Source organism: Oncorhynchus keta, chromosome 23 (genome assembly GCF_023373465.1).
Source record: "Oncorhynchus keta strain PuntledgeMale-10-30-2019 chromosome 23, Oket_V2, whole genome shotgun sequence".
Taxonomy (NCBI): Eukaryota; Metazoa; Chordata; class Actinopteri; order Salmoniformes; family Salmonidae; genus Oncorhynchus; species Oncorhynchus keta.
In genome coordinates, this window is record NC_068443.1 from 26,078,475 (window position 1) to 26,104,338 (window position 25,864).

A 25,864-nucleotide genomic window follows, 5' to 3' on the forward strand; every position below is an offset into this window, starting at 1 on the left:
AGAAGAGGGAGAACACCACTGACCACTTTTCATTATGCTGTAATTCAACTCCAGTGATGTACACTTAACTTCCCCCCCAAAAATACTATTAATCCATGTGAAAACTGTTCAGGCATGCTCTTGTGGTGCCAAGCATGTTCTAAATTTTCCAAAAGGATTTTGGTCTACGCAGTTACATAATCGCTGTTTGCTGATTTGTCAGGAGTAGATAACACATCGTGTTTACTCTGACCTTGTTCCCATCCAGAAGCTCTCTGGGTCATAAAAAAGCTAACTTTCAACTAACCACTCACCTTTACCACTGACAGTAGATGGGGAAAAATGGGCGTCCTGCTTACTGTGCTAAAGGTCATAATTCAGCTCTTTATCTGACATACCAGCACAAGATTTACTATCAGTACATCACTATCAGTCATCACTATCATTACATCACTATCAGCATTCACTATCAGGACATCACTATCAGTACATCACTATCAGTCATCACTATCAGTACATCACTATCAGTCATCACTATCATTACATCACTATCAGCATTCACTATCAGTACATCACTATCAGTCATCACTATCAGTCATCACTATCAGTCATCAATATCAGTACATCACTCTCAGTCATCACTATCAGTACATCACTATCAGTCATCACTCATTACATCACTGTCAGCATTCACTATCAACATCACTATCAGTACATCACTATCAGTACATCACTATCAGTCATCACTATCATTACATCACTATCAGTACTATCAGGACATCACTATCAGTCATCACTATCAGTACATCACTATCAGTCATCACTATCAGTACATCACTATCAGTCATCACTATCATTACATCACTATCAGCATTCACTATCAGTACATCACTATCAGTCATCACTATCAGTCATCACTATCAGTCATCACTATCAGTCATCAATATCAGTACATCACTCTCAGTCATCACTATCAGTACATCACTATCAGTCATCACTATCAGTACATCACTATCAGTCATCACTATCAGTACATCACTATCAGTCATCACTATCATTACGTCACTATCAGTCATCACTATCAGTCATTACTGGAGACCAAGTAGTCAATAATAAACTATTGGAATTGTATCACTAACAGACCATTTTACAGGATATACAGTACATGCCGAATGGTTTTAAAAACATACTGTCCAATTGCATTTCAAGATCTATTCTATGGGGGCTCTGTAGAAAGCTTCACATTGATAAATATAAATATACTGTATCAAAATCATGTTTATTTTAACTAATAATTGACTGATCAAACCTTTTTCTTTCAGCACAAAGAACCAGCTCTATCATATCTATCACATTGTCTCATCTATATTGAGAATTCTCAATGTAAACACACTCCCCCTTTATTTGAGAAGGTGATCTGTGGTTAATATGCAGTTACTGGTGAGGAAACCAGGTCAAATTTCCCTCTCAAAGGGACCACCTGTCACTAGCTGGAGGCACAATGTGAAACCAACAGTCATTGTAGCACACCTCTAGTTTGCTAGTAGTGCTTGACTACTTTGAATTACTAACCACCAAAATTAAGAGACTATAATTGTTCATGTATAGAAAATGAGCACCATGATCTCATCACTGCCCATGAATGCAAAACAATTATGTATAAATCAACACAAGCAATTAAATCTCCTTAAGCACAGGACCACAATTAAGCTAAGCTAACATGACTAATTGTTCATCTCTAATAGAATGGGCTGGGGTGAAAGGGTAATCCTAAAAGCCTGCAAGAAAAATTATACCAGCACGCCAATGGTTACTATACAATAAAGTAGGGATACAGTATTGACCATTACCTGTTTTATGAATGTTAAAGGGTTTATAAGAAGTTTACAAACGATTAATTGTTCATTTATATAGTTTAAGGATATGTAATCTACCGTTACAACACATTGTATAAATTGTGTGAGTGATATTGTGGTGCTTGGCAAATTGGCTTCTGTCCACATTTCTGCAGCAATGCGCCCACATGATGTGGGTCATTTAACAAAGAGATCAGCATAGCCTTCATATTGCACTATTGGGCAATTGGGCTTATTCACAAGGGTCAACTGCGAAGGGTATTACAGGATAGGAACTACTTGGAAAGATGGAGAAAATTTGCGCAGCGTCTATATAGTCGACTCACTCATTAACAAGCATAATCAAGTTACTGTTAGCTCAAAAGCAGATTATTGTTGTCGATCTGTAAAGCAACTCAGAGCAACTCGACGCCCAGTGTTCTCAGTATGTTCATTCCCGTGAGGCAGCGTTCAGTCATTGGATATCTGTGCTGAGTTTACAATATCATTGGCTCACATAGCTGTCATTGTTCTGCTTCCTGGCTGAACGTGGCAACGCCTGGAACAAGCACGTAAGTAGACACTGTCCACTGACAGTAAGGTAGATATGATCATGGTTCATTCAAAACAGGCGAACATTAAAAAACGAACTTCACTTTAGCCGTTTGTTTTATGTACAGTCAGCATTCACAACGTTGTCCCTCGCGTCTGAATCCGACTTCACTGCTGTAACATACCGTGCTGAAAAGTTCCTAATTCTTACTCACCTGACTGTTGAATCAGGTAAGTTCCAAGGGTCTATTGTAATCCACTATTATGCTACTGGTGTAATTATTAGAAAATGGTAGGGTAGCATATTTGGCCTTTCTTTATAATGTTTTTGACAAGGGGTAGGCTACATGAAAATAGGCTGCCCCACAACTTTATCTATGCTGAATGCTGCATTCAACCCACCTTCGTTTTTGCCGCTTTTAACGCGCCGCCAGTGATGCATCCCGGACGCAGTCAATGAGAGAGAGCAAGGCGTCTAAAGGCACATTTACAGTGCTGTGGCCAATTTACAGTGCTTTGCATCCAGGATTTTTTATCAAAAAATAATTATTTGTTGAACTTTTTCTTTGCAATGCATTTTAACGAGGGTATAATTTTAACTAATAGGTCTGTGTAGGTCAGTCAACCTATAGTAGGCTATTATAGCATTTCTCCTGCCAAAATCCCTTCTTTCCACCACTACTTTGCTTTCTTCATACTGCACGCCTTTGCTTATTTCAACAGTGATCTACCGGAAGTTGATTTTAAAGATAGAGTCAGTTATATGACTAGATGCACAAAGTAAACAGCAACGACTAAGAGTGTTGGAGCACAGCAAGGCTAAACTTCTCTAATGTTTTGGTCATGGGCAGTAACGCCTCAAACCTTTTGGGGGCCCTAAGCGAGATTTGGTTGGGGGGCCCCCCTCACAGGCATAACATTTTAGCATAAGTATACTACAGGAAGGCACAATTTATAGTCCAATATTTACACATGTTTTGTGAAGGGGGTATTGGGGGGCAAGCGTTTAAATTGTGCACTGTGTGTGTGTGTGTATGTGTGTGTGTGTGTGTCTGTGTGGATGTCTGTGTGGATGTCTGTGTGTGTGCGTGTGCGTGAGTGAATGCATGTGTGCTAAGGTGTGGAGAATCAGAGCAGGTGGTCAGTTCAGTTCAATTGTTCAGAAGTCTGATTGGTTTGTAGATAGAAACTGTCTCTGAGCCTGTTGGTATTAGACCTCATGTTCCAATAACGTCTCCCCGACGTTAAGGTAGTGAACAGCTTGTAGCTGGGGTGTGTTGTAAGGTCTTTGATGATGCTGCGTGACTTCCTCAGGCACCATTTCAAGTAGTCCTGGATGGGTGGGAGCACGGTCCCAGTGATGTACTGTGCGGCCTTCACCACCCGCTGGAGGGCCTTGCATCTGTGGATGGAGCAATTTCCATAACAGGCCATGATGCAACCGGTACGCTCTCGATGGTGCAGCGATAGTATTTGGAGAGGACCGGAGGTGGCATGCCAAATTTCTTCAGCCGCCTTAGGAAGTACAGACGCTGTTGAGGCGTCTTGACAGGAGTGGTGGTGTTGTTGGTCCATGTCAAGTCCTCTGTGATGTGGACGCTGAGGTTCTTAAAACTGCTGGCTCTCTCTACTGCTGTCCCGTTGATGTGGATCGGAACATGTTTCCTCCTCTGCTTTCTGAAGTCAACAATCAACTCCTTTGTTTTTCTGAAGTTGAGGGAGAGGTTGTCCTAGCACCACAAAGCCAGTTCACTTACCTCCTCTCTATAGGCTGACTCATCTTTGTTTCTTATCAGGCCTACCACCGTGGTGTTGTCAGCAAACTTGATGATGGAGTTGGTGTCGTGCAGAGCTACGCAGTTGTGGGTGAACAGGAAGTACAGTGGACTCACCCCTGGGTGGCCCATGCGTTAAGAGTCAGTGTTGAGGAGGTGGTGTTGCCAATCTTCACAGCTTGTAGTCTGCCAGTCAGGAATTTCAGGATCCATTTGCAAATGGTGGTGTCCAGACCCAGGGCTCTGAGCTTGCAGTCGACCTTGGAGGGAATAATGGTGTTGAATGCAGAACTGTAGTCAATGAATAGCATGTAGGGTGTTCCTCTGGTCCAGATGAGTTACGGACATGTGAATACCGATGGAAAGATATCTTCCGTGGATCTGTTGGAGCGGTAGGCAAATTGTAGTGGCAATCAACATTTTTAGCTGACATGGGCAAATTGAGTGACTGTCAGTAAGTACGTTTACATGCCCAGTAATAATTCGATATTAAACTGATTATGGCTGTAGGCGGCTTATGCAATAGTCATGTAAACACATTACTCTGCTTATCTTAATCAACGTAAGGTCAAAATCGAAGTAAGCATACGCAGATTAAAACACCTGGTTTTCAGAGAAATCTTTTGAAATATTAGAACATGTAAACGCCTTAATCGGTGTTCCAGCGGTGTATTTGATCTGTGTATGTGCTAACACCAGCCGAGAGCCTCCCTCTTTAGACCGAATGAAGTGAGTTCGGAAACAACTGAATGTGTGCGTCTTAGAAGTAGTTTTCACATAAACATTTTATGTCCAAACTCAGAATCAAATATGCTTCCCAAAAATAACATGGACGCTGTGGTAGAACGTTTATTTTGATTGGTGATTTTCTGCATTTATCAGATTGCATTCAGTATCCTGATTTCAGATCTGTCCATGGAAACAGGATTATTAAGGAAATTGTTCTTCTTACAAAGCATGTATAAACGTTTCAATAGAACTATTATGTTAATCTGACTATCCACAATAATCATATTATTTTGTGAAGGTAACCGTGCTCAGCGACTGACATAACAAGTGGATAACTGCTGAAGCACTACCACATTTCTAAATTGCACTTAGTGTATTTTTACTTTTATCACTCTTAACAGTAAGTTCCGACCCCAACTGAGTTCCAACATTTTATTTTGATTTAAACATTTTTGGGGTCTGGGGCCCCCTAGCAGTTGCAGGGCCCTACTCACAGTGCGTAGTCAGTGTATAGACAGAGAAGGCACTGGTCCCATAGCTACCACATTGTAAGTGCACATGCACCGATACTTTGTGTGGCTGTGTGCGAGCGAATTCTTGCTTCCTGCTCATCACAATATCTGCTGTGCTGCTCCTGCAACGTCATTTGGTTAATTCTACCGTTAAATATACATTTTAACAGTATCAAGCCTATCAACCCCATAACAACACAATAATGTTTTCTCTCATTCAAACTGTGTTCAGCTTCAGCATCCAATCAAAATATATCACCAAAGACATAAACATATATATTTGTGCTGGAATAAAGGACTCTTGTTTATTTACACTCAACTATTCTAGACTACACAGACTCTGCAAAGATTCATCATTCACTACACTCTTAACTTTTTGCTAGACCAAGGGGCACCTCAAGGACCACTAACCTCAAGGACCACTAACACCGGTTTGTGTTCCACCTCCTTTCACTATTTATCAATACTTCTCACCGCCGTGAAGTTGTAGACTAAGTTCTGTTTGAATATTTGATCTAGAGATAACAGGACTTATGGCCAAACCCCCCCATACCCTTGTGGAGAGGCACTAAGTTTTACGGCCCATGTTAAACCCAGTTTCACTCTAGCTCTGTACAGATGATGTAACTTCTTGGAGCTCAACACATTCTGTTATGTCTAGACAGTTTGTGGAAATCAGTTTTCTTGTTGTTTTGTGTTCAATTAAGGCTACTTCTATAGTAATTTGCCTCACAACCGGATTTCAGAATATGACTCTTGCTAGATAGATTGTGGGTGGCGCTCTTAAAAACAAAAACAAATGTGAATAATGAATTGGCTTTGATTGCCTGCTTTATACATATCTCTTTCCCTCAGGGTACGAATATGGCACCATGGATTATTCAAATTGCCTTGGTGGCAATGAGTATCTTAACCGAAACTACCGAAGGGAAAAAAGACACGGTGCTGTATTGTTCAGGTAAATTGGGATGTTTATTTGTCCACTTTGTCCTTTTCTACCTATGCAATATGCTTTTTTTTCAGGATTTAGGCCTACATGTAATGCAGCCCCTGTTGATCGTCAATACAGACTATAGATTTGCAAAGGGTTGTGAAGTATTGTGATAAAATATATTATTTTGTGAAAGTTAACTCAAGCAAACTAATGTATTGTACGCTTGTTTCCTATCATTTCACCTGCCACCTGCATTTCCTATTCTACATCTGATTGTTTTCTTGATTATCAAGAGGTTTTTTTTTAACTGTGCAATTTCGGACAATCATTATATTCGTAAAACTATTTTGAGGTCTTACTGTTTGTGCATGCAGTTTAAAAAATATATATTTCTGTAACGTCTGCTTCCAATTCCAATTCCAACTCAAACACGTAGATCCCCTGAACGCAGCCCACTTTCCAGCTCACACTCTCAAACACGTGGATCCCCTGAATGCAGATCCCAATCACCTGAATTCTAATCACCTGTTCACACACCTGTATGTCATTATAACACACTATTTAGTTCAGTTCTTTGCCCCCCCACACCCATCACTGTGAGGTATTGTTTGTTTTGCGACACAGCTTTCAGAGCTGTTTTTACTGCGATTTACACAGTGCACCGTGCATGATAGCTTTTGCATGCCTCACTAACGACGCCTTTTGCCTTTTCCCTGCCTGTACTGTTGCATATCGGATTTCCTGTTATCTACCTATTGCCTGATCTCCCGGACTACGTTACTAGCCTTTTCCCTGCCTGTACTGTTGCCTATCGGATTTCATGTTATCTACCTATTGCCTGATCTCCCGGACTACGTTACTAGCCTTTTCCCTGCCTGTACTGTTGCCCTTTTGGACCCCCTGTGTACGACCTTCTGCCTGCCCCTGGACCCAGCGACCTGCCTCCTCCTGTGGTCCTTTACAATAAACACCTGCTGCACCCTGCGCTTGAAACCAACTCTCTGTCTCCCTTCGTGTTCATTACAATTTCTGTTGAATTTCAAACGTGTAGAAGGACAATTTACAATATTCTTTATCTAAAAATAAAAAGGTTCACTAATGAAAACTTTGTCATCATGATAATTAACATTTTCCAGCTATTACATAGTTTTAGCAATTATGTTTTAAAAATGCAAGTTAAACTTGGTAAAAGGCAGCTCATCACATTTAATTGGAGCACCATTTTCTTTCTTTGAACCCAACACTGCAGTCTTACCAAACCTTGGAGTCATCCTTGCATGACTATGTAACACTTCTCAAGCTACTAATACATTAAAGAATCAAAGCTGTGACCGAGGTACTGATAAACAGCCTCTATCTCTAGGCCATCAGACTGTTAAACAGTCACCACCCTGCCCTGCCCTGAAACTTAGTCACTGTTACTAGCCCGCTATCACCTGGTACTCTACCCTGCCCCTTAGAGACTGCTGCCCTACGTACATAGAGTCATTGAACACTGGTCACTTGAGTAATGTTTACATACTGTTTTACTCACTTTATATGTACAGCCTGAATTTAAAATGGATTCAATTGAGAATTTTTGTCACTGACCTACACACAATACCCTATACTTTCTAAATTGAATTATGTATTTTATGTTTTTAAAAGTTAATTAAAAATGAAAAGCTGAAATGTCTTGAGTCAATAAATATTCAACCCCTTTGTTATGACAAACCTAAGTTCAGGAGTAAAAATGTGCTTAGCAAGTCACACAGTAAGTTGCACATATTCCCTCTGTGTGCAATAATAGTGTTTAACATTATTTTTTTAATGACAACCTCATCTCTGTACCCCACACATACAATTTAATGTAAGGTCCCTCAATCGAGCAGTTAATTTCAAACACAGATTCAACCACAAAGACAATGGCGCCGAAAGGGATAGCTGCCGTTTTACGGGATCCTAAACAACTATGCTATTTTGTTAGTTTTTTTGCATTGTTTGTAACCTATATTGTACATAATGTTGCTGCTACCGTGTCTTATGACCAAAAAGAGCTTCTGGACATCAGAACAGCAATTACTCACCTCGAACATGGCCAAAGATTTTTTCTTGAATGATGCAAAGGATATACTGCTTCCCCAAGACCAGGCTCAAATCCCCATCATTAACGTGAAGAAAAGACGGAAATACAGGGGGCGGAGGTCGGGTGCCTTGTGAGAATTCGTCGGCAAGTGGGTAAACCGCCTTTACCATCCATTCTATTGGCCAACGTGCAATCACTGGAAAATAAACTGGATGTGTCTATTTGTCAATGACAGCTGGTGTGCGATGTTTAATATGAAAGAAGTCTCGAGGTATTGCTCACCTGAGATAGAGTACCTCATGATAAGCTGTAGACCACACTATCTACCAAGAGAGTTTTCATCTATATTATTTGTAGCCATTTCTTTTACCACCACAAACTGATGCTGGCACTAAGACCGCACTCAACGAGCTGTATAAGGCCATAAACAAACAAGAAAATGCACATCCAGAATAATTGCTCCTAGTGGCCGGGGACTTTAATGCAGGCAAACTTAAATCTGTTTTACCTCATTTCCACCAGCATGCCACATGTGCAACCAGAGGAAAAAAACTCTAGACCCCCTTTACTCCACACACAGAGGCGCATACAAAGCTCTCCCTCGCCCTCCATTTGGCAAATCGGACCATAATTCTATCCTCCTGATTCCTGCTAACATTCAAAAACTAAAGCAGGAAGTACCAGTGACTTGCTCAATACAGAAGTGGTCAGATGACGTGGATGATATGCTACAGGACTGTTTTTCTAGTCCATACTGGGATATGTTCTGGGATTTATCCAATGGCTTTGAGGAGTATACCACCTCAATCACCAGCTTCATCAGTAAGTGCATCGGCGACATCATCCCAACAGTGATCATACGTACATATCCCAATCAGAAGCCATGGATTACAGGAAACATCCGTACAGAGCTAAAGGCTAGAGCTGCCGGCTGCAAGGAGCGGGACACTAATCCATACGCTTATAAGAAATTCCGCTATGCCCTCAGATGAACCATCAAACAGGCAAGGCGTCAATATAGGACTAAGATTGAATCTTACTACACTGGCTCTGACGCTCGTTAGATGTGGCAGGGCTTCCAAACTATTACGAACTACAAAGGGAAACCCAGCGGTGAGCTGCCCAGTAAGGAGAGCCTACCAGATGAGCTAAATGCCTTTCAAGCTTGCTTCAAGGCAAGCTCACTGAAGCATGCATGAGAGCACAAGCTGTTCCAGACAACTGTGTGATCACGCTCTCCGTAGCCGATGTGAGCAAGACCTTTAAACAGGTCATCATTCACAAGGCTGCGAGGCCAGACGGATTACCAGGACGTGTACTCAGAGCATGCGTGGACCAACTGGCAAGTGTCTTCACTGACATTTTCAACCTATCCCTGACCGAGTCTGTAATACCTACATGTTTCAAACAGACCACCATAGTCCTTGTGTCCAAGAAAGGGAATGTAACCTGCCAGTTCAAGGCTCAAATCAACACCATCATCCCGGAAAACCTAGACCCACTCCAATTCGCATACTGTCCCAACAGATCCACAGATGACGCAATTTCAATTGCCCTCCACACTGCCCTATGTGAGAATGCTGTTCCCATGCCATAGTAACCCACAAGCTCATCACTAAGCTAAGGACCCTGGGACTAAACACCTCCCTCTGCAACTGGATCCTGGACTTCCTGACGGGCCGCCCCCCCAGGTGGTAAGGGTAGACAACAACACATCTGCCACACTGATCCTCAACACTGGGGCCCCTCAGGGGTGTGTGCTTAGTCCCATCCTGTACTCCCTGTTCACCCACAACTGTGTGGCCAAGCTCAACTTCAACACCAACATTAAGTTTGCTGACGACACAACAGTGGTAGGCCTGATCACGACAACGATGAGACAGCCTATAGGGAGGAGGTCAGAGACATGGCAGTGTGGTGCCGATACAACAACCTCTCCTCAATGTGAGAAAGACAAAGGAGCTGATCGTGGACTACAGTAAAAGGAGGGCCCCCATTAACATCGATGGGGCTGCAGTGGAGCGGGTCGAGAGTTTCAAGTTCCTTGGTGTCCAGATCACCAACAAACTATCATGGTCCAAACAAACCAAGACAGTCGTGATGAGGGCATGACAACACCATTTCCCCCTCAGGAGACGGAAAAGATTTGGCATGGGTCCACAGATCCACAAAAGGTTCTACAGCTGAACCATCAAGAGCATCCTGACTGGTTCCATCACCGCCTGGTTTGGCAACTGCTCAGCATCCAACCAACCGTAAGGCGCTACAGAGGGTAGTGCGTACAGTCCAGTACATCACTAGGGCCAAGCTCCTGCCATCCAGGACACCACGTCAGAGGAAGACCCAAAAATATTTCAGACTCCAGTCACCCAAGTCATAGACTGTTCTCTCTGCTACCGCACGGCACATGGTACTGCAGCTCCAAGTCTCGGTCCAAAGGGCTCCTTAACAGCTTCTACCCCCAAGCCATAAGACTGCTGAACAATTAATGAAATTGCCACCCGGGCTATTTAGATTGACACCCCCCTCCACCATCCACTGCCTCTACTCACTGTTTATTATCTATGCATAGTCACTTTATCCCTACCTACATGTACAAATTACCTTGACTAACCTGTACCCCTTGTATATAGCCTTTTTTTCTTAACTCTATTTCTTAACTCTATTTCTTGAACCGCATTGTTGGTTAAGGGCTTGTAAGTAAGCATTTCACTGTAAGGTCTGCACATGTTGTATTCGGCGCATGTGACAAATTAAAAATGCACTTAATTAGATCTGAAAGACCAGGGACGTTTTCCAAGTCTTGGCAAAGAAGGGCAGCCATTGGTGGATGTGTTTAAGAAAAAAAGCAGATATTGAATATCTCTTTGAGCTTGGTGAAGTTATTAATTACCCTTTGGATGGTGTATCAGTACATCCAGTCACTACAAAGATAAAGGCGTCCTTCATAACTCAGTTGCCGGAGAGGAAGGGAACCGCTTAGGGATTTCACCATGAAGCCGATGCTGACTTTAAAACAGTTACAGAGTTGAATGGCTGTGATAGGAGAAAACAGAGTATGGATCAACAACATTGTAGTTACTCCACAATACTAACCTAGGGAAGGATGCCTGTACAGAATACAAATATTCCAAAACATGCATCCTGTTTGCAACCAAGGCACTAAAGTAATACTGGAATAAATGTGGCAAAGCAATTAACTTTTTGTCCTGAATACAAAGTGGTATGTTTGGGGCAAATTCAATACAACAGATTACTGAGTACCACTCTCCATATTTTTAAGCATAGTGGTGGCTGCATCATGTTATGGGTATGCTTGTAATAGATAAGGACTGGGGAGTTTTTAAGGATAAAAAGAAAAACCTGGTTCAGTCTGCTTTCCATCAGACACTGGGAGATGAATTCACCTTTCAGCAGGACAATAATCTAAAACACACTGCCAAATCTACACTTGAGTTCTTTACCAAGACAGGAGCAGTGTTACAGTTTTGACTTAAATATGTTTAAAAATCTACGGCAAGACTTGACAATGGTTGTCTAGCAATGACCAACAACCAATTTGAAAGAGCTTGAAAAGAATAATGGCCAAATATTATACAATCGTGTTGTGGAAAGCTCTTAGAGACTTACCCAGAAAGACTCACAGCTGTAATTCTAACATGTATTGAGTCATGGGTGTGAATACTTATGTAAATTAAATATTTCTGTATTTCATTTTCAAAAACATTTTCCATTTGTCGTTATAATATAATAATAATATATGCCATTTAGCAGACGCTTTTATCCAAAGCGACTTACAGTCATGTGTGCATACATTCTACGTATGGGTGGTCCCGGGAATCGAACCCACTACCCTGGCGTTACAAGCGCCATGCTCTACCAACTGAGCTACAGAAGGACCACTATTGGAGTATTGTGTGTAGATGGATGAAAAATAAATATTTGATCTATTTTGAATTCAGGCTGCAACACAACAACATGTGGAATACTTTCTGAAGGCACAGTATATACTGTGTTCTAGTCATGGCTCATCCTATATAACTACTGCTCTTCACACCTTTTCTATTCATATACTGTCCATACTGTCTATACACACCGTTATATATATATATATATATATATATATATATCCTGTATATATATATACAGGACATACATCTACTCATTCAAGGGTTTTCTTTATTTTTTACTATTTTCTACATTGTAGAATAATAGTGAAGACATTTAAATTATGAAATAACACATATGGAATCATGTAGTAACTAAGAAAAGTGTTAAACAAATGAAAATATCAAGGCAAAGGGTGGCTACTTTGAAGAATCTAAAATCTAAAATAGATTTTCATTTCTTGAACACTTTTTTGGTTACTACATGATTCCATATGTGTTATTTCATACTTTTGATGTCTTCACTATTATTCTACAGTGTATAAAATCAATAAAATAAAGAAAAACCTTTGAATGAGTAGGTGTGTTTAAACTTTTGATGAGTACTGTATATACAGTGCATTCAGAAAGTATTCAGACCCCTTCACTTTTCCACATTTTGTTACGTTACAGCCTTATTCTAAAATGGATTAAATAGTTTATTTTTATTTTTATCAAATCTATATAAAAAAATAAAAACTGAAATGTCACATTTCATAAGTATTCAGACCCTTTAGTCAGTACTTTGGTGAAACACCTTTGGCAGCGATTACAACCTCGAGTCTTCTTGGGTATGACGCTACAAGCTTGGCGCACCTTTATTTTGGGAGTTTCTCCCATTCTTCTCTGCATATCCTCTCAAGCTCTGTCAGGTTGGATAGGGTGCGTCGCTGCAAAGCTATTTTCAGGTCTCTCCAGAGATGTTCGGATTCAAGTCCGAGCTTTGGCTGGATCACTCAAGGACATTCAGAGACTTGTCCTGAAGACACTCCTGCGTTGTCTTGGCTGTGTGCTTAGGGTTGTTGTCCTGATGGAAGGTGAACCTTCGCACCAGTCTGAGGTCCTGAGCGCTCTGAGCAGGTTTTCATCAAGGATCTCTCTGTACTTTGCTCCGTTCATCTTTCCCTCGATCCTGACTTGTCTCCCAGTCCCTGCCGCTGAAAAACATCCCCACAGCAAGATGTTGCAATCACCATGCTTCACCGTAGGGATTGAGCCAGCATTCCTTCAGATGTGCCGCTTGGCATTCAGGCCAAAGAGTTCAATCTTGGATTCATCAGACCAGAAAATCTTGTTTCTCATGGTCTGAGAGTCCTTTAGGTGCCTTTTGGCATTTGCCTTTTACGGAGGGGTGGCTTCTGTCTTTGCCACTGTACCATAAAGGCCTGATTGGTGGAGTGCTGCAAAAATGGTTGTCCTTCTGGAGGAACTCTGGAGCTCTGTCAGAGTGACCATCGGATTCTTGGTTACCTCCCTGTTGGCCTGGCAGCCAGCTCTAGGAAGAGTCATGGTGGTTCCAAACTTCTTCCATTTAAGAATGAAGGAGGCCACTGTCTTCTTGGAGACCTTTAATGCTGCAGAAATATGTTGTTACCCTTCCCCAGATCTGTGCCTCGACACAATCCTGTCTTGGATCTCTACGGACAATTGCTTCGACCTCATGGCTTGGTTTTTGCTCTGACATGCACTGTCAACTGTGGGACCTTTATATAGACAGGTGTGTGCCTTTCCAAATCATGTCTAGTCAATTGAATTTACCACAGGTGGACTCCAATCAAGTTGGAGAAACATCTCAAGGATGATCAATGTAAACAAGATGCACCTGAGCTCAATTTCAAGTCTCAAAGCAAAGGGTCTGAATACTGAATGTAAATAAGATATTTCTAAAAACCTGTTTTCACTTTGTCATTAGGGGGTGTTGTGTGTAGATTGATGATGGAACGATTTCTGTAACATAAGGCTGTAACGTAACAAAAAGTGGAAAAACTCAAGGGGTCTGAATACTTTCCAAATGCACTGTATATTTATATATATATATATACAGGGGTTTGCTGGAGGAGGAATAAGCACATACTCTTGATCATGTCATGTATATATATATATATATATATATATATATATATGGAACATCTCATTCCAAAATCATGGGCATTCACATGAAGTTGGTCCCCCCTTTGCTGCTATAACAGCCTTCACTCTTCTGGGAAGCCTTTCCACTATATGTTGGAACATTGCTGTTGGGGACTTGCTTCCATTCAGCCACAAGAGCATTAGTGAGGTCAGGCACTGATGTTGGACAATTAGGCCTGGCTCGCAGTCTGCGTTCCAATTCATCCCAAAGGTGTTCTATGGGGTTGAGGTCAGGGCTCTGTGCAGGCCAGACAAGTTTTTCCACACCAATCTCGACAAACAATTTCTGTATGGATCTCGCTTTGTGCATGGGGGATTGTCATGCTGGAACAGGAAAGGGCCTTCCCCAGACTGTTGCCACAAAGAATAATCTAGAATGTAATTCTATGCTGTAGATTTCCCTTCACTGAAACTATGGGTTCTAGCCCGAACCATGAAAAAAGCCCCAGACCATTTTTCCTCCTCCAGCAAACTTTACAGTTGGCACTATGCATTGGGGCAGGTAGCGTTCTCCTGGCATTTGCCAAATACAGATTCGTCTGTCGGACTGCCAGATGGTGAAGCGTGATTCATCCCTCCAGAGAACCCGTTTCCACTGCTCCAGAGTCCAATGGTGACGAGCTTTACACCACTCCAGCCAAAGATTGGCATTGTGCATGGTGATCTTAGGCTTGTGTGCGGCTGCTCGACCATGGAAACCCATTTCATGAAGCTCCCGTCTTAACAGTTTTGAGCTGACGTTGTCTTTCAGAGGAAGTTTGGAACTCAGTAGTGAGTGTTGCAACCGAGGACTGATGATTTCTATACACTACCCACTTCAACACTCGGCGGTCCTGTTCTGTGAGCTTGTGAGGCCTCCCACTTCATGGCTGAGCTGTTGTTGCTCCTAGACTTCTCCACTTCACAATAACAGCATTTATAGTTGACAGGAGCATCTCTAGCAGGGCAGAAATTTGATGAACTGACTTGTTGAAAGTCATCCTATGACTGTGCCTCGTCGAAAGTCACTGAACGCTTCAGTAAGGCCATTCTACTGACAATGTTTTGTCTTCAGAGTTTGCATGGCTGTGTGATCGATTTCATACACCTGTCAGCAATGGGTGTGGCTGAAATAGCCGATTCCACTAATTTGAAGGGATGTCCACATACTTTTGTATATATAGTGTATTATGAGTTGTATATGTTTTCTTATCAATAGTTCTGCATACATAATGACTTATTTACTTTTGTTTCTAGTGTGCACCCTGTATTATGAAAACATTTCTATCAAGCTTATTTCATGAGAAATAATTTTATTGTAGTTTTACTTTTGCTTTTCGCTAGCTGTGGGCATAATATGGATCTCTAAATACTTATTTTATAGTAAATGAGTGCTGTGGATTGTTCTAATCTATGTCTGTTTCTTTTAGCATGCAGGGCTATTGTTGATGAGCTCAATTATTCAATCAGTCAGATTGATCCGAAGAAGACAATCCATGTGGGAGGCTTCAGACTCAAACCTGATGGGAGCCTGACTGATAAAAAGGTACCTACCTCAGTAAAAGCATGTTGCAAAAGTAGGAAGTTATTCCAAAGTGCGCTCCACTAGATCAAAACATCTCATAGTACACATAAAGCTATCAATTGAACTTTCTTGAACAAAAAATATTTGATGATTTATGGATTAAGAGATCGATGCATCATTCATACATTGAAGAATGCTTATTCATACTTAAAATACTTGATAAAGCATAGGTCTAGTGGTTTCATAGTAGTTCCTGGTTTCCTGGATCTCATACCTTGAGAAATGGAATTTAGTGTCTTGTGAAACATCCCGGCAGAAGAAAAGAAAGATCAGTATGTAACTTCATTTCAGTTTGGATGGTTGTAAGCATTGGTACCCCCTTTAATACTGTTCCACCTGTATTTCCCTCTGGAATATTCAAAACACTGTATTTCCCCCTGTAATATTCAAACCACTGTATTTCCCCCTGGAATATTCAAACCACTGTATTTCCCCCTGGAATATTCAAACCACTGTATTTCCCCTGGAATATTCAAACCACTGTATTTCCCCCTGGAATATTCAAACCACTGTATTTCCCTCTGGAATATTCAAAACACTGTATTTCCCCCTGGAATATTCAAACCACTGTATTTCCCCCTGGAATATTCAAACCACTGTATTTCCCCCTGGAATATTCAAACCACTGTATTTCCTCCTGGAATATTCAAACCACTGTATTTCCCCCTGGAATATTCAAACCACTGTATTTCCCCCTGGAATATTCAAACCACTGTGTTTCCCCTGGAATATTCAAACCACTGTATTTCCCTCTGGAATATTCAAACCACTGTGTTTCCCTCTGGAATATTCAAACCACTGTATTTCCCTCTGGAATATTCAAACCACTGTGTTTCCCTCTGGAATATTCAAACCACTGTATTTCCCCCTTTTTCGAAGCCAAGCATTGTTGTGGTGTGAAGAGGTCAGACCTGTTAGTGTTCCAGTGTCCTATCACTAGTGTCCAGGGACCGTCATTAGCTGGTCAGCTCCCCTATTGATCTCAGGGGTTAATCCCCTTTTGATGGTAATTGATAGCTAGTAACGTGCTGTTCATTTTGCTAGGCTGTTTGTGGTTTTTCCTCTCCCCTGTGGCCATTTCAAGTTCACTTTCAAGTAAAAGGGATTCTGATATCATATCTCCTAATATGACAACCTGAATTATCTCTCATTCAGATAGATTTGAGTTAAATCAAACATTCCATAGACATAGGATAACAAACTTAGAGTTGGATTCATTTTTTTCTTGAAGTATCGTCTTTACGTTCTCTTTTCAATTCAAATCAAATTGCATTGGTCACCTACACATGGTTAGCAGATGTTATTGCGAGTACCTGCAAAATGCTTGTGCTTCTAGATCCGACAGTGCAGCAATATCTAACAATTCCACAACAACTAGCTAATACACACAAATATAAGTAAAGGGATGGAATAAGAATATATACATATAAATATATGGAAGAGCGATGGCAGAGCGTCATAGGCAAGATGCAATAGATCGTATAAAATACAGTATATACATATGAGATGAGTAATACAAGATATGTAAACATTATTAAAGTGACTAGTGATCCATTTATGAAAGTGGCCAATGATTTCAAGTCTGTATGGCAGGCAGCAGCCTCTCTGTGTTAGTGATTGCTGTTTAATAACAGTCTGATGGCCTTGAGTCAGAAGCTGTTTTTCAATCTCTCGGTCCCAGCTTTGATGCACCTGTACTGACCTCGCCTTCTGGATGGTAGCGGGGTGAACAGGCAGCGGCTCGGGTGGTTGTTGTCCTTGATGATCTTTTTTGGCCTGCCTGTGACATCGGGTGGTGTAGGTTTCCTGGAGGGTGCTCTTGCTACATGAGAATAGTTTTTTTTGCCATCAGTCTCCGTCCTTCCTGATTATTATGCTGTCTATGGATCAGGTGTGTATGTCATATTCACAGACTCTCATTAAGTGTTTCCTAAAATAGGGTTAATTTGAAAATAAATGCTAATTACAGTTTCTATACCCCTGTGAGTCTTGTTCATATTCCATTTTGTTTGCCCTCAAGCTGTGGGGGTGTGCCTCTGCAATACCCCTGTTGTTGTCAGTAGAGAGAGTATATGAATGCAATGATATAGCTCCACTATAATTACTAAATCAAAATGAATAATAGTACGAGAAGAGTTAAGTATTGAATTACGTACCTGGTTTTTACAGTGCTCTGAAAGGTAAGCACACAGACTTTTAAGTGAAACGACCAACAGACCCTGATGGCTGATCAACTCTTTTGATCAACTTCTGTACTTACTGCCCTATGGAAGTGTACCTTTAGCACTAATCACTGGCTTGTTTTGACTTCTGAGCATAAATCCAAGAAACCCTGCCCCCACCCCACCCCACTGGCTTTTGACCCTGTCTGAATCAAGGAGGGAGGGGTATTCAAGCTTAGATGCCATCATAGGAGATTTGCTGGTCTTAAGTCTCCTTTGCTCTCCTCAGAAAGCAGCAGGGCTCCCTGAAGGAAGGTTGACACCAGTCACACCACAAAGTTAAACCTACAACAATGAATCATTAAGCCAAAGACATTGAACTTAGATGAATAAGTTGATGGAAGTTGTTCATGTCTTCTGTTTTTATATTCGTATATAGATTGTATTTCAAAAATGTATTCATTTTCAACGAATGGCTTTCAATGTTCCTGGTTGGACCATGACATTTTTTTTAGTCACTCTTCATTAAATTACATTTCTGTCTTGTCACGATAAAGGTAAATACTGAGGCAATCATTTGTCTGTGTGTTTATGCAAATATTTCCTTTTCTGAAGACTATAACAATATTACACATTGTTGTAAATGGTGGTATTAATAGGTTCTAGTTTTTATGAATTTGTGTGTTTTCATTGGTCCATATTATTCACACCAGAAATTGAAAGCCCCTTTCCAATAATGGCTGGTTTTCCAATGGGAATTCAATGGAGGATAGCATCCCTGAGAAGCCTTTTCTCTGCAAGGTCTGCCCTCCTCATTCTTCAGGAAATGTGTGATTGACAGGTCCCTTTCAAACCCCTCAGACTGGTAAGGAAGGAATTTAATTCCACACCATTTTCAGGATTGCATGATAAGGATTTGGCTTGACGTTGGACTTTTTCATGCTGGATGTTTTTGGTGTGTTTAAAAAACTAAAAAAAAACATTTTAGGCAGATTTTTCTGACCAATCAAGTCAAGATCTCATCATACATATTCATAGAAATACACCTATGGTGTAATAAAATGTAATAATAATCAGAACAGCTCCATTTTTGGTTTACAATTTTTGCAAAAAAATTGCTGTTATGGTTGATATTCCAATTTTTATTTTGAAGTGACTTATTAGTTAAAAGTTAAACATTAATGTTGAAGTAGTCAAACCATTTTTTTGTTGATAGACCATCCTCAATGTTAACTACTTAGCTATCTGTACATTGAAAAAGGAGAGAAATGTGTACCAAGGTTCAGGCAGTTTCCTGAAACCTTTTTATCTTATTTGTGAGCAGATGGCAGTGAGCCACGGAAGCCCCTTTGTGTCACTACGAGTCAGATATAAAAAAAAGAGGAGGGGGAAAATGCTTCTATAATGTAATCAGTGGGTCCGGAAGGGTCCATACTGAGGCTGAAAGGGGACAATAGGGTCAGGGATATATCTACATTGCACAAAATCCAGTTCATCTGCAATATGCCCCCCCTTCCCCTCACCCAGCACCTTTTGACCGGGATTGACAAGGAAAACTTCCTGCTTTGATCATTGGAGGGTGGAGGAGATGAACCGCCAAAAGGGACCAAAGGATGAGACTGAACTGTTTACCCTGCACTTGGCTGCTGTTTAGGCCTCCCCCTGCTCCTTAACTCAGCCCCCCTCCCTGGCCCTTTCACTGCCCCTGCCCCCCGTCACCCTTTCTCCTCTCTCCTTCCGGGGAGGCCACGGGGGCGGGAGCATAGTGCACCTTGACCTGTCTAGACACCATTGCATGTGTTGTCCTGTTTCCAAGGGGAAGGGGTATACTTCTACAGGTTAAATGTCATAGTTCCAGCATAGGGGAAGTAGGGGTTGTTTGTGTGATGGGAATGGAAATTAGGGGTCACCGACATGACCTGGCCGGATCCCAAGCAACTTCATAGAACTGGAATCAAACTCGGTTAAGTATAATTTGTATTTTTTTTTTAAAATATTTTTATCCACCAGGTCCCTCTTGCTAGGTCTGAGGCCAACTTGAGTGAGCTTCTGGATGGAGTTTGTGGTAGCATGAGTGACTATGCTCTTCATGTGGACCCAGACACCAAGATAAAGCAATACAAAAGATTTGCTCCAAGAAGTTCTGATGCTGGGGATTTTCCTGATTTTAACAATTTCAAGTTTGACGGCCCAGAGGGATCCAATGCCCTAAAATTTGTGGTAAGTGTGGCAATAATTGCTAAATTTACTCACATATTTATTTATTTATTTATTTTCACTCATGCTGTACATACTTCAAAGTTCAGGTGAAATTTGTTCCTATGTTCTGCATTTCCAAGTCTGTTTTTCACCTATTAATTAAGTATTTCAAGGTTGAATAGAGATATTGGTAGCAGAGGGAAACTGATTATTATGTTTTGTTAAACAGGATAAAACATTGATGTCATTTAAAGTACAGAACTCAATGTCAGACCTTGGCCTTCGATATCACAGCTTGATATTATCTGAAAATCCATTTACATTATTGATAATTGTGCCCGTAACATTAAAACGTACATTGATATTGTTTTTCCACTTCACTTATGACCTTTCTCATTAAGATATATTGCATGCACCGTAGTCTGTAATATAGAAAGACATTAATTGAAATTATAACAAGAAATCTGAAAACATGTGTATTAAAGCTTGCATTTGTATTTTTCATTATTATTATTATTTTTGCTATTACAATGTAACATTGAAGTTGAAGTTTGTCATTTTGGTGCCAGGGGTGTACTGTATTCTAACCCAAAATGCAGGCAATAACGTGTTTTCCTTTGTTAATTTACAATTATATTGCGGTCTTACACGTAAGTTGCGCATATTTAAGATCAAGTTAGGCATCACAAGTAAGAAATCGTATAATGTGCAAAGATGTCTGTGTGTGTGTGTGTGTGTGTGTGTGTGTGTGTGTGTGTGTGTGTGTGTGTGTGTGTGTGTGTGTGTGTGTGTGTGTGTGTGTGTGTGTGTGTGTGTGTGTGTGTGTGTGTGTGTGTGTGGGTGCGTGCGTGCGTGCGTGCGTGCGTGTGTGTGTGGATTCGCCAACAATCATGTTGCCTATCTAGGTTACATGAGTCATCCAAGATGGCTGAACGGCAAGGCGAGAGGAGAAATGGCAGTCTGCCTCACGGCCATGCCCACTATTGTGTGAAACTACATGCTTGTGAATCTCTCATGTGCGGAGGACCTGTTTTTGCTGTCTGTCGAGTGGCAACCGATCCCCTTTCTTCTGTTACAGTGTGAAAGCATTGTGGAGGAGTTTGAGGATGATATCATCTCGCTCTTTGCCAAAGAGACAGACCATGTGGTCGACAAGTTATGCAATGAAGTATCAGGTACGGTTTCAGACATGTTGTGGTTTCTCTCTGACCAGGCCTCCTGTTTGCCCCTTAATGCATAGATACTACCTAGAACTATATTATTACTCACATCATTACCCAAATGATACTACCTAGAACTATATTATCACTCACATCATTACCCAAATGATACTACCTATAACTATGTTATCACTCACATCATTACGCAAATGGAGTATAGATGACAGCATTGGGTTTTGATTTGCTTTTAGAGTTTATTAAAATGACTAATCACTCTTTTTTTGTATGAACAAATAATCACTGTATCTGGGTGTTTGGGCTTTGAAGAGCTTTGATTTGTAAAGAATAGCGGACAGATGACCTACAAAATACAGAATTTGGTGATGTTAAACATGTTTAGAAGAGTACCGTGTTGCTTCCAGGGAATAGAAACATGACCACTCTTGTTTATTATGCATCTGAAAACAGAATATGAAAATGTATACATCCAGTCACTAACTACCTTTATTACAGCTCTATTTGTAGTGTCATGATTTCCCCCTTACGTAACTGACGTCTTTGATCCACCATTTTGTTTCAACCCTGTTAAGTGAGGGTTCTGAAACAGCAGCTCAACCGGCCAAGTACTATATGAAACTAGTACTCCATTAGAGAAGCTAAAGGGCAATTTTTGTTCAACAAGATCGCGGTCGTAGGCCGATAGTTTGAATGTGCAATGTGAAGAAAGTCAGGACGGATTTGGCCTCTTCGCTGCTATTTGACTATCAGGGTTATATGGAATTCATCATCTGAAAGAAACCACAGCTCCTATCTCTCCTATGTTTTCAATATGATGTCATTCATTTTTCGGCAGGTGTCATTGCAGTAAATGGTGTGTCTTCTACTGGATGTCTGCAATTATCGATAGTTCTTCTCAATAGGCCATCTGAGAAGATGGCGGACTCATTTTTGTCTATATTTCATTTCCAGATCACTGTAAAGGCACCAAATTCCAGAGTGACGAACTATAGTTTTACATGCATCTCTGCTGCCGATGACCGGACCAGTTTAGATATATATTTCAAATGAAAAAATCATTCTTGAAGGATATTGTATCAATCAACTTGAATACTTATAAATAAAGTTTTCTATTTTGAATTGAGATACTACTAGCGTTGTCAAATCCACTGAATTGTATTATGATATAGAAAGTCAGGTGTTTCTTTAGATGTAGTCCTAGTAACTTCCAGCTGGGAGCTGTTGTCAAAAAGTAATAAATTATACATTTCTTAAATATGCAGGAGGAAGAAGTAGCACTCAAAATAAGGATATGATGGGTGTAAAAACAAATAACCAAGACTAAATGTGCTATACTCAGCCTAGAGGGACTGTGGGGAAGCAGCCATGTCAAAAAAGATGACGTGGCATCCTACAGGCAATGTCAAGATGAGCTGGATCAGCATTTTTTTCTACTTTTGTGCTTTCACTTTCATCAGCTGATCAGTTTTAGAATTGTTTGTAATGTCAGAGAATTCCAAATCTGTTGATTGTACAGGCCATTTCTTGTCCAGAATTCAACTGTTGGAGATAGTGGATTTCCGCATGCCAGGTTGCATTTGATTTGCACTGTGTGTCCTGGGTGGAGGAGGGAGTTGATTCTTGATTTTGAAATGGGCTGTCCCCTTACGTTCCATCATCTGCTGTCTCCAACAATTGAATTCCAGTCGTGGTATCATTTTAAACAGTAGTATGTGCTCTGACATATGGGGAAGTATGCCAAGTGTTATGACAATTGATCCAACAATTTTTCAAAAACAGCCCTTTTTGACGATAGGCAGCATTTTCAGTGTTACAAAAAAACTGTGCAAGGTGGGGACAAATAACCTACAGGAGAGCATTGGTAGATATACACAGCCTGATATGCTTATCTCCCTATAAAAACATGTGTAAATCCATAAATCAGGTCAATTATCAACAAAATTGTGATAACATATCTCAGAAAACAGAGGTTGTAAATTCACCATCTACAGATTGAACACACTGCTATATGCCAGGGAACTGCAAAACCTCATGGACAATGTTGTTCCGCTTTCATATAATGACCCTCACAGCTTCATCCAATAATGACAAATAGTCACGTATATTTTGGGGCTTTATGGTCTAAATATTATTGAGAATTTTTGGAAAGTTTTACCCAACATGTATCTACACTTATTTGTGGAAAGATTTAGGTCAGTTTTGGAGGAAAAAATGTCAACCTCCTTTGCTAAGGAACGAAGAACAAATGCATGGGTCAAGCTTTGTATGGGTCAAACTTCCACTGACTACATGTGACTGAAAATAAACCCTATGAAGCAGGCAAGTTAAATACTAACCGGATATATAATTTCGATTATCATCAGGAATTACAGCATTTTCCCCCATTGCACATCCAGTTCTTTCAAAACAAAAGTTTTCAACTTGTTGTATATTCCTAGAAGTTGTGTGTTGGGAGTTTATTCTGGCTTAAAAAAAGTGTCAGCTTTGCTTTGTGTGCATAGCTGTCTCTGGATGTCTAGGGCTTGAGCTTAACTTCATGACAGATCAAGGGTTACCAAGGTGCTGTTGGCAAGGGGCTCAAAGTGGCGGGGCAAACTGGACCACTAAATGCTCATTTCCTACGCATGTTAGTGCCTTTGCAGTATGCTGAGTGGACTCCTGGAGGTTTTTTTTTCAGATGAAATGCAACCTTCACACAGGTAATGAGGACTATATGATAAACCATTTGTACAATTTCTTAAATGCAATTTCAATGGTCCAGGAATACCATCTCATTCAGAAATGTTGGGAAAGTGAATATTTCCCTTACTCTCTATAAAGTTTAGTCACTGATCTGCAGCATTAACTTGTATTCTAACAAGATTAAAATATATTTGTCCTGGAGATTAGCATACTTAAGTCCTCCTTTGCCTTTTTGGTAGTAGTAGTGTGCTTTGATCTGTGTTGCGTGGCAAGAGCCTAGCTTGGGCCCGGCCATCCGAGTGCCAAGTGTGAAATTGGCCTGATGTCATCCCTATTCTTCACCTTATACATCTTTCACCAGCTTAATTATATTTCCGCCACAAAGCCCTAGCGCTTCATTCCATATTCAAGTTTGACTAGGAAGCATTTAAGAACTATGGATAAATAACTCCGTGGGGGGAAGGGACAGGATGGGTCTTTTGTTTGAGAGACACACAAGAGACATCAATACTTTTCTGATATGTATTTTCTTTTTGAGTCAGACTGCCCTTTGCCTCTGCCAATTGGAGAGGTTAAATTTTATGACACGGGATATGTGAACTTATGATAACTAAGATGTAGGGCAGGCTATTTATTTCTTCATTGTCTGTGGGCATTTGCATTTGGACCTTCTTAAAGTCTCGTGACTAAAGTGGTGGCTGGAATGTTGTGGATGAAATCATGTTCATTTTCATGTCCAGAGGCAGAGAATGAAATTGTGGCAGAACTTTCTATCCAAACTTTAACTTTCATCAACATGAAGAGTTATGCAGGAACTTTTTTTGTAGTTGATGCTCAAAAGATATCATGCATCACTGTTATGGAGAGTTGGAGGAGAGAACGTACAAGCTTTTCGAGGATGGAATTTTTGTAGAAATGTACATAATTTAATGAGATTCCTTTTTAGGGACATTTTGAATTCTTAAGGTGTAGAAGAAGTGATGCGTTAAAGGAAATGAGCCACCTGCAGCTGTGACCGAGGGCTTTGACCTTCATCGGGGGATCCCGGCCACAGACTCCATTGAGGAACTAACCGAGTTGCTCAGCTCAGCGTCTAAGGCACCAGCTTTTCTAACCCAGAGAGCTCATCAAGTCAGTGACCGTTGGGCGTTACTTCCACATACACAAGCTGGGCAAGAATAGAAATGCAGATGAGGTTCTGGGGCATTGAGGAGCAGGTCAATGCTGAGAATGGTCCGCACAGATAGCTCTCCCTTTTGTGTTTGGATCCTTTTTCTGTTTTTTGGGGGCCTTTCTATACATGTTTGAGAGCATCAGGTAATACTGAGACTGCAGAACGTTGTGACCTGTATTGGTGACTGAAGTTTGATGTGTTTGTTTATGCATGGCAGTTTTGAAATCCACATGAGTATACTGTATTATGATCATATTCAAAAGGTGTCCTTATTTTTCTGGATTTGATCGATGCATGTTGATGCATGTGAGGGGAAATTGACTTAGATGATGAGAGACTCTGTTACAGTCAGAAACTGGTACTGGGAAAGCTTTCAGCATTCTGGATTACTAGCTCCTCTGTAACCAAACAACACGAGTCTCAAAAAGCTCATTTATGAGGATATGTATTCGATTGAACCTCCTAGTT

At 40.8% G+C, this 25,864-nt stretch overlaps 1 protein-coding gene across 3 annotated transcripts; it reads left to right on the forward strand.

The window, feature by feature from the left end:
- Positions 1-2,383: 2,383 nt before the first annotated feature.
- Positions 2,384-22,663, forward strand: cnpy1 (canopy FGF signaling regulator 1). 3 transcript variants are annotated; one of them, XM_035799949.2, is made up of 7 exons: positions 2,384-2,597; positions 5,766-5,813; positions 6,238-6,340; positions 15,847-15,962; positions 20,174-20,383; positions 21,441-21,537; positions 22,492-22,663. In XM_035799949.2, exons 3-7 carry the CDS (start codon positions 6,247-6,249, stop codon positions 22,530-22,532), a joined length of 558 nt encoding a protein of 185 aa, XP_035655842.1. In that variant the 5' UTR covers positions 2,384-2,597; positions 5,766-5,813; positions 6,238-6,246; the 3' UTR covers positions 22,533-22,663. The 3 variants fall into 3 exon arrangements, with proteins under 3 accessions (XP_035655842.1, XP_035655841.1, XP_035655843.1); XM_035799948.2 differs by lacking the exon at positions 5,766-5,813 and having other exon boundaries at positions 2,385-2,597; XM_035799950.2 differs by lacking the exons at positions 2,384-2,597; positions 5,766-5,813 and adding an exon at positions 5,983-6,152.
- Positions 22,664-25,864: the final 3,201 nt, after the last annotated feature.